Genomic DNA, 9,862 nt, shown 5'->3' on the forward strand with positions numbered 1-9,862 from the left:
CAGCATGACACATCTGCCGGTGCTCCACGAAGTAGGAGGACGAAAGTTTGGGGATGAAATTCAGATATTCTGCAGAGAATTCAGACCCACCACTCATGAACTACGACGACTGCTCATGGCAAAACTTGTTACGGACTGGATCTAGGTTTCACCTGAATTCCCAGAGGATGTTGTCCACCTGATCAACCCACAGTGGGATAATGGAGTCAACGCAAGGTACAGAGCACAAATCAGGCGCTCCAGCAGAGGCTGATGAACACCTTTCCTGTGCGACTGAACATGACAAAAACAGCGATGTGTAAACAACAAGACTCAGAGACTGTATCACAGTACCTGTCCCGGCTCACTGAGATCCATGACACAAACTCAGGGTTGGAGAAACCCGACGCTCTGGCAGATGGGCAGCCGGCTGTCACAGCATGGGAGGCACATCTCAGAAACAGATTTATGAATGGCATGAAACCAGAAATTGCTGCTATAGTCAAACAACAATGTATCACCTGGGACACCAGAAGCCTCACACCTTTCCACCCAATGGTGGCTGCACCATAACACTATACTACTAGACATACAGAATGTCCCTATAAAACAATGTACTGTCCTTAACCCTGCTACTCTTCTTCCAACAGAGGGAGACGGGGAATTACATGACTGTGTTGTAATAACTAACGAACTCTGCTCTCCTAGAGTCGACCTGAAAGATGTTCAATTGGAAAACTCAGATCTGATCCTCTTTGTGGACGGGTCAGCGTCATGTGACCCAGAGACAGGTAAAAATCAAGTGGGCTATGCAGTAGTGACCTCACACGAGATGGTCCGTCAGGAAGTCTCCCTTCAAACCTTTCAGCACAAGCAGCTGAACTGTATGCCCTCATAGAGGCATGAAGCCATGCTGAGGGACAGTCAGTAAATATCTACATGGACAGTCGATATGCCTTTGAGGTAGTACATGATTTGGGGACAATTTGGAAACACAGGAACATCCTGATGAGTTCAGGAACACACATAGCCCACCATAAAATAGTCTCTGAGCTGCTGGACGCAGTCCTACTCCCCAAAACTATTGCAGTATGCAAGTGTGATGCACATACTAACAAATCAGATCCTGTCTCCTTAGGTAATGCGTGAGCGGACCATGCAGCAAAACAAGCAGCAGTAGCAACACTGCTGACTTCAAAACTTTGTGCATTTTCCTCTAAGACAGAAACCACTCCGTTTTACAGGTTTCAGAGCTCCAACTGCGAGCTACAGTGGAGGTAAAAGCAGTATGGTGCAAAGCGGGTTGTTCCGTCATCAACGGTGTGTGGCGGTGCCCACAAGGCCGCACTTGCCTCCCCAAATACATGTTCCCATATTATGCAAAGTTGACGCATGGGAAGGACAAGGCCAAGCGTTGGTTCACGAAGGGCTTCTGTAATTATTCTCAAAATTTTTGTTTAAAGTGTGTAGTATGTGCTACTCACATTGTGGGTTGATGTTTGAAGGTGGAACAGTAATAGGACAGTAAGGGCTTCAGAGAACTCTCATTATTCTATCCTGCTTTATTCTATCCTGTATTAACCATCTTTTTGTAATAAACCTTTTTACCTTCAGAGGACGAGTCTACGAGTGTTCTCTAATTTCCACGACAGTGCAAAAACAGTTAATAACTCCTGATAATATTAGAAGTCTTTAATACATTCCAAAAATGACAACCTTTTCAGCTTCAAAATCTTTTGCACATCAGCTCTAATGTTCACCTGTCACCAATGTAGAAAGATTTTTTCATAACATTGGAATGGAAAAAATACATTTGTTAAACATGTATCTACTTTTGGTAGGCATCTTCCCTGCCGAATATTTTGAAAAAGACATCAACATATTCTTCATTTGAGAAAAAATCTATACAGATTTGTATATATAAATACCTGGCAACAAAGAATAGGAACACAATCTGTCATTCACTTACACCAGATAATTTCATCCATTTCATATGCTAAACATTGATAATTACAGCATGAGCATTAAAGAAGTCTTTAAAATGAACAAAAGTACTTCAGACTTCAAAACAGCATTGACTGGAGTGACTTCCTCACGGTGGCCATATCCTGTTGTTGCTATAACATAATTGCAGAAGAAAATCAGCAATGTGAAATGTAGCAATGTACAGTTAAGAAATACCCAGAGAATGTGTGTAAATACACTCACTGTGTCCATCATTATCTTTTTCTGCAGCAGAGCCATGTCCTTTTTCAGCTCCATCTGTGCTCCCTGGAGGAAAGTCTCGTGAGTCTTCTCCATCTCATCCATGTTCTATTGGAAAATACAGGAACATACCCAGTCAATATAAAAATAATAATAGATGTAAATAATAGGCACAATGTGAAATATTTGTGAACTGATATCAATTATCATACCTTGATGAACTGCTCATACAGTTCTTTTATGGTTTTTATTTTTTGACTCTGCACAACCCGAGCCTGCTGGAAGAGCTTCTGCTGCTGTTGAAAGAAACTCTATGCACATAACAGTTACAAGTTAGATCATGCTGAGATTTTTCACAACAGTTGTTTCTAAATCAAATTACCATGTACTGTAATGTCACCAATTGCATTATCCAAGAAATCTACAAACATGATTTCTGTATTTTTCTAGCAAAGAAAAAAATGGAATAGCCGAACTTAAATTGAACATTAAAGGGGGGGGGTCATATTCAGCTCTACTGTTGTTAATGCTGTGGGTTTTCATGTCACATGTTCAGCAATCACTAACATTCAGTTTCTCCTCTTGCTCCTCAGATTTCTGAACATCGGTCTCCCACTGCCGCAGCACTGACTGCACCTGCTGCGAGTACTCCTGCGTCAGCTTCTGCCTGTGGCAGCAAATAAATATTTAAATACTATCACAGTGATCACTATCCTGGTCAGGATTGTGGAACATCCAAAGCCTAATCTGGGAGGTGGAAAAACACCCTGGAAAGTAGACTTCATGTGAAAACTATAATGAATTCGTTTTGACCATGTAGTACGCAGTTGTAGAAGGGAATTATTTATAATTGCAGTGTCACCCAGATGAGGATGGGTTCCCTTTTAGTTCTGGTTCCTCTCAAGGTTTCTTCCTCGTATCATCTCAGGGAGTTTTCCCTTGCTACTGTCACCTCTGCCTTGCTCATTAGGAATAAATTTATACATATAAAATTTACATATATATCCTTAATTTTTAGATTTCTGTAAAGCTGCTTTGTGACTATGTCCATTGTTCAAAGGGCTATTCAAATAAAACTGAACTGGACTGGAATGGATGCCAGCCCATCACAAGGCAAAATCCACCCAAGTTGTCCTAGGGGCAATTTAGTGTAGCCAGTCCACATCCTCATGGGTTTGGGAGTTGGGCAGAAGATGCAAAACTCTACAAAGACCCTACCCCAAGCTCAGGATCCAAGCTCTACACATAACTACAATTTCTACACATAACTACAATTTCTAAAGAGGTAGTCCCATCTATGACAGGATGAACTATAAAGATTTGGAAATAAATTCACAAATACACTTGAATTCATGAAAGCATTCTACAAAAAAATGTGTTATACATTAAGTGCTTATTGCGTAAAAAACTTCCCTTAGACTTCCATTATAGCTGAGCTTTGAGTAAACACGTTTACATACATTTTTTCCCCCTCAGTATAGGGATACATTGACATTCTTGTTTGCCCAAACACTACAGATGCAGTAGATTAGGTTTAAAAACACCGACATCTTGTGCACATGTACCTCTGGCTATGCTGGGTTTTCCACAGCTGCTCTATTTTCTGGTTGCTGCCTTTCAGAGAGCTTTTGGTTAAACATTCCAGGCGCTTCCTCTTAGCCTGCATTGTCTTGCTGATGTCAGCTGCATCAACATTCAAATACACATTACAAAGTGCAAATCACAAATTCACTACTGAAATGCATAACCACAGTAACAATGCAACATCACTGATTTTCACTTCAAATGGCCTCACCTCCAAACTTTTCGAACATTGTCTGAACTTCATTCCTGTGAAAAACAAGTAGATGTGTATCATCAAACTTTCTACCCAAAGATTTGGCCACATTACTCATGAAGAATATTTAACTCACCCTACACCTACAATTGGGTCATCTTCCTCAAATGTACTAGCAGATCTTTTCTTGCCCACCTTCTCAATGATGGGAGTTTCTAACAATGAAATCATAATTGGAGGAAATGAAGAGTTAATGCCGCTGCAATTTACCATCACTGTATAAATATATCTGACAGATGGCAGTTTGATCCAAACATTTCTCCGCAGATATACGTTATCAGTTATATAATTTTTACTGCCAGTAACTATTTTGAATTAGTTTGCAGTTTAATTAAAAAGACATGAAATACAACCAAAATAAAAGACAAATAAAAAGCACCTTCTCTCGCCTCATCCTCAGAGCCACTAAGACCTTTCTTTACATCCTCTATATTAAAGTCAAAAGCCTGAAGGTGTGAGGAGTCTTCTGATTGTTTAGGCTTCTTGTTCTGTTTTCTTCCTGATGATGCCATTTTGCTAAAATAAACAAGTGGATAACTGTCAGCTAGATAAAATGAACTAAACAGCTTCATGTGAGGTGAACTTGACATGATCGGCATGAGATTTAGTCAGCAATACCCAAAAATCATTACACAATCAAAAGCACAAAATTATTTTAACCTTCTTTTAAGTCTGGATTTAACTTTTGATTCATCTGTGCCTTAAGAGAGATGCAGCAGCGCTTTATACCTTTAATCTCCCCATCTCTCTCTCTCTTTTAGCTCTTCATCTATAAACACTGCTCAAACAGTTCAGTTTCCAAAGCTTTAACTCTCATGCTAAAACCACCGTCAACGGCATAGTGTTTGTCAGCTTGTAGATAGCTAACTAACCAAGCAGAGTCTCTGACCTAACTTAACACATCTGCACTGTATACTGTACTGTATACCGTTTGCTGTCTTCACTACTTCCACATTGTATTTCTAATTAAAATTATATTGAATGTCGCTGGAAATTGCTATGTGAGAAAAGTTCTTGCTCTTTTGTTTTTTTAGGAGCTAACCTGACCTTTATCCCTTATGTTGTTAAGATTTTCCCTTTCTTACAAACACCACTTTAACCTCACGAGCAATGTGGCCCTGTGACATCAGTGTGGTAGACAAGTGCAAACTTTTCACGGGAATAACGAAAATACAGCACCAACCAACAAACTGGTTTGTTGGTTCAGCCAACAAACTGATTCCCTTTCCAATTTATTGTTTGGTGCTGTATTTTTGTTATTTCCGTGGCACAAGGTGGGGGACGCCCTGGACGGGTGCCAACACATCACAGGGCACCATCGCACACATGCTAACACACCCATTCACACACTGGAGAATTTGGAAAGGCCAATTAGCCTACAACACATGACTTTGGTACTTGGGGGAGGAAACCAGAGTGCATGGAGGAAACCCCTGAAGCAAGGGGAGAACCCAGGACAGAGGCAGGAGTGGAAGTCCCAACACCAGAGGTGTGAAGCACTAAGCCATATTGTCCCCCATCAGAAATATTCTAGTAAGTAATATTCTATTACTTCAGTTACATGTTTTGATGCAGTTTATTTGATCTACCAAGAAACCATTTTAAAGTTGGTCCAGTCCCTAAGCTAATGTTTGATAACCACAGATAGTTACATTAACATTTTCCTAACACTTAGCTTTTACTTCAGAGACATCAGCAACACTTACACAGAGGACACTAGGTATAAGTTATATAGCCATTTCCGTGGACAATATGGAAATACTGTTTCAGATAGGCTGTGACGGTTGTTTGGTCTATGTAAAATCTACATAGAAACCAAAATGCATTTGATTGATAAAATTAACTAATACTTTTAAGAAAAAGTGAAAAAGGTCCCTTGTGTGATCAGTGTGGGGCTTCAGTATTCTGTAAACACTATCGTCTCTGTGTAGCCTGTACAACGTTTAATAATTTTTTTATGTCAAATAAATACGCCACCACACACCAGTTTCAATTAAGCACATGGGAGGAAAATATTATTTTTACTGATTTATTAATGCGAAGTATTTGAAACATTGCCCTCTTACGGTGTTAGTAGCTAGGAAGCTAAGTTCCAACTAAATGGCGCGCGTTATAATACTATTTTGTGCATTATACGAGTTATGGTGCTGGCAACTAGTTAAATACCCGCCAAACAATTTAAACTAATAATAAAGATTATTTCAGCTACATATTTTACACAACACTTAGAGCAGATGAATTTACCTCAGGCCGATCTGTGGAAAAGTGAGCGTTAGCGCCTGCGCCAGTCAACCTTCTTGTTGCCAGGTCCTCTGTAATCTATATTAACCTGAGTGAATCAGGTTCCTAAAATGAGCTGTGTGTGTTACGTGAGCGCGTGTTCCTATGTATGTACCCATTCGCTTTCCTATTTATTTATTTTTTTTATAACAATTTAATACATTGGTAAAAAAAAAAAAAAATTTAAAAAAATGAAGTAATAATGTACGTTTTAATTTTACTTAGAGTTCTTTGTATACAGACCTGGCAATCCAGCGTAAAGGATTAGTGTTCCCGCCATAGCACGAAATGGCTCGCGCGCTCTGCAGCAGCTTCTTTGCTGCAAATTTGACTAGTCCACGATAGGAGTCGGGTTTGTGAGCCCAACTTTTTTCACAAGTGAAAGTGTGAAAACCTAAAGGCAACCTTTAATCATAGAAAGATTCCCGGAACGTTATTTTGTGTTTATAAAAATAAAACCCATTTGGCGAAATTCCTGTTAGAATTCTGATACGAGAATACCTGGATGAATGTTAAATCCGTGTTCCTGGAAGGTTACTTAGTAATTACAAACACTGCACTTAATAGCAAACTTTGGTTAACAGTCCTTTTCATATAACAACAGGATAATGTGTCTGAAGTTTCATGACGTTTCAGAATAGAATATATGGCCAAAAGTATGAAGTCAACTGACCATTAACCCTATATATGGGCATTCACCAAAGGGTTACCACAAAGTTGTATAGACGTTTCCATAGTTGGTGTGGAAAAACCTCTATGCCACTTGACATCAGTACTCAACTCCCTAAGGCTCCTGTAGCTGAATGGACAAAAATCCCTACAACCATGCTGCAAAATCTAGTGGAAAGACCCTAACAAAATGGAGGTTATAATAGCGGGGAACATATTGTAGAGCATTTATGAAATGGTTCCCAAAAATAACTAAAAAACGCTAACATTAGGTAAACATTTCAGCTTGAAAATGTATCTTCAATATATGGATTTCTCAACACTGACATCAGAAAATGTCATTAAACAAGTTTTTTTCCCCCTCTCCTCAAGTTAGCAATAAATCACTTTCTGTCCTAAGGAATTAAAAACTATATTTGTGTGGTCAGACCATAGGTTTTTCTTCATGTTTGTCAGATACATGATACAGTAATACATTTAAATTAGCTAAATGTACACATTTTTATAAACACAGCAGATGGTAGCCTGCTCGGCAGAAATTTATTTTACAAATGTTGAAATGAAAAGGTTGTTTTTTTCCCCTCTAAAGCGGTGTGAAACTGTAATTATGTCACCACCACCATCATCACCACCATTAGCCCTTGCTATGATTTACATTTCCTTCAGATTATAGTTAGGTGTTTGGCTTAGTTTGCTCTTCACATAACCCAAAGTTATGTGAAGTGCCAGAGTTCCCCTTAATATTGACTACTGGTTACACAAGCCTGGTCAAACAAGCCTTGATAACAGAAACTCCCAATTGCATTATGAAGTCAAGTTTATTTTCAAGACTGTATAAAATTATTTTATTTTTTTTTAAAAATTACAACATTTATAAAAATAAAATAAAATAAAATAAAAAAAGGAGACATGACAGGGTATATCAGACAAACATGTGGTGGATAAATAGTTTTTCCCAGATTAAATGTCAAAGTTCTCCTCACATACAAAATGTCCATTTTCTTCATAATCCTCTCGGGTTACCATCATCTCCTCGATGTCTGGGTTTTCTGCCAAGAGCTTTCCTCCTTCCCAAGGATAGCAGATTGGACTGGAAAGAGAAGACAATTTTCAAGCTAAAGACAATGAAAATTTCAACACTGATCAAAGTACATTCCTCTGTAATGTACACTTACTTTTGTGGCTGTATTACAGAAACATCAAATTCACTAGGGGCGAGTGCACGGACATCTTTATACACACGATCCCTGAAGCCAGGAAACAAGGTGTTGCCACCTGTCAGGACGATGTTCTTGAAGAAGTGAGGTTGCATTTCTGAAACAAAGAAAAAATAAAATATTAGGGGGGTCTGCAGAATATGCAGCTCATTTTTATACTGTATTGCATAATATTCTCTAAACCATGTTGTTCTTGTGGACAGGAATGAGCCTAGAATCCCTTGGTGTCTATGTTTACAGGGGTTTTCCTACCTCAACACAAAGGCCTATTTACACTCAACATATTTTTTTTTTCCCCATGATACAAAAAGCAACATTAAATTTTCAAATGAACACATGCATCTCTATACATGCTGTACTGGGAGGAATGTGCATTTTTCTAATGTGAAAATAAAATGTACGTTTAAACAACCAAACAAGCAGCAGCTCAAGGTTTACCAGCTCTTGGTAAATCGGTCTGTTTGTGTAGAGACAGTACACTCACTCACTCACAGTCATTAAGAAGTAAATGTGAACCAGATAAAGAAATTCTTCACTTGTTTATTTTGTCAGTCATTGCCACTTCTGCATTTTGGTTTTCTTTTCTTTTGTTTTGTTTTTTTTACAAGGATTGTGATGTTAAATTTTTTTAAGCATATTTGTTACATTGTATTTCAGGCTCCCTTTCTGACTCTGAGTTCTGTGAATTATTCAGGGCTCCTTTCTATTCGTGATACCCAAAAATAAGCAGGCTAAATAGACAACACTTTTATCTGAGAAGTTAGCAGATGATCAAGAGTAGACAAATGTCTTGTGTTTGGATGGGAAGACATATGATAACCTCAGTGACGCCTGAAAGTAATGGCTGGTGGCTTTTTTACAAAATAATAGGCACAGGTAAACATGAACTTACTGGAACATCTATTAATATCAAAACATGACTAGCATGTGTTAAACTCTTAGTAATTTTATAACCCAATATCACACTATGGTGGTGGGTGTTGGTAGTCTACCCTACCTTCTGGCATTTTGTTGATGGAGTTGACTATTGCTTCTGGTATGCCCATTTCTTGGATGCCGATATCTGACGGGTGGAAAAGCATCTCTGGAACAACAAATCTCTCATTTGTGAGCCGCAGTATCTGCTCTCCAGTTTTATACTTCCCTGTGAAATTCATCTCCTCTCGAGGCTAGAACACAAAAGAAAAAGAGCAACCAATAATATTGCTTTCAAAGATTAAAAGGGTAGAAATCAGAGTATAGTACATTACAGGACAAGTTAAATATCTCTTCTGATTAACATACAATACAAAAACATCCAGTAAACAGAAGTCTATGGAAAGAAGGAAAAGCACATATATTGAATATAATTTCACACCTTACAGAAGCCCTTTTTGATGGAACTATAGTCGGGTAGTACATAGTCTCTCATTACCAGATTTTCCTCTCCTTTCAACCTGAAGAAAATAAAAGGCAATGCTTGAAGGTACAATGATCTGTAGTCTTGCATATTAGAAAAACAACAACAACAACAACAACAACACTCAAGCTTACTGAGCAATCTGCATGTCTTTGTAAAACTCCTGTGAGACATAGCACACATCCTCCTTTACTTGATTGATCACGTAAGTCTCATCCATCACATGTAGCTGCCTTTAAAAGAAATACAACACGCCACTTACGTTACTGAATAGGT

General features: G+C 38.5%; 2 protein-coding genes across 4 annotated transcripts in view; both read right to left on the bottom strand.

The window, feature by feature from the left end:
- Window positions 1-1,656: 1,656 nt before the first annotated feature.
- sycp3 (synaptonemal complex protein 3) lies at window positions 1,657-6,561 on the bottom strand. Of its 2 annotated transcripts, none has more exons than XM_053682333.1 (9): window positions 6,545-6,561; window positions 4,401-4,537; window positions 4,098-4,176; window positions 3,980-4,014; window positions 3,750-3,867; window positions 2,752-2,851; window positions 2,397-2,495; window positions 2,188-2,292; window positions 1,657-2,096 (listed from the first exon to the last, which is right to left on the bottom strand). In XM_053682333.1, the coding sequence occupies exons 2-9, from the start codon at window positions 4,531-4,533 to the stop codon at window positions 2,043-2,045; spliced, it is 723 nt and encodes a 240-aa protein (XP_053538308.1). In that variant the 5' UTR covers window positions 4,534-4,537; window positions 6,545-6,561; the 3' UTR covers window positions 1,657-2,042. The 2 variants fall into 2 exon arrangements, with proteins under 2 accessions (XP_053538308.1, XP_017330753.1); XM_017475264.2 differs by lacking the exon at window positions 6,545-6,561 and adding an exon at window positions 6,266-6,345.
- Window positions 6,562-7,769: 1,208 nt separating this feature from the next.
- actr6 (actin related protein 6) overlaps window positions 7,770-9,862 on the bottom strand; it is a 10,904-nt gene continuing 8,811 nt past the window's right edge. Inside the window, 5 exon segments of one of the 2 annotated variants that reach the window (NM_001200552.1) lie at window positions 7,770-8,060; window positions 8,146-8,284; window positions 9,185-9,356; window positions 9,545-9,623; window positions 9,721-9,819. In NM_001200552.1, the coding sequence (NP_001187481.1) occupies window positions 7,931-8,060; window positions 8,146-8,284; window positions 9,185-9,356; window positions 9,545-9,623; window positions 9,721-9,819 (619 nt within the window). In that variant the 3' untranslated portion in view covers window positions 7,770-7,930. 2 annotated transcript variants of the gene reach the window in all.

The sequence above is a fragment of the Ictalurus punctatus genome, chromosome 8, assembly GCF_001660625.3.
Source record: "Ictalurus punctatus breed USDA103 chromosome 8, Coco_2.0, whole genome shotgun sequence".
In the NCBI taxonomy this organism is placed as follows: domain Eukaryota; kingdom Metazoa; phylum Chordata; class Actinopteri; order Siluriformes; family Ictaluridae; genus Ictalurus; species Ictalurus punctatus.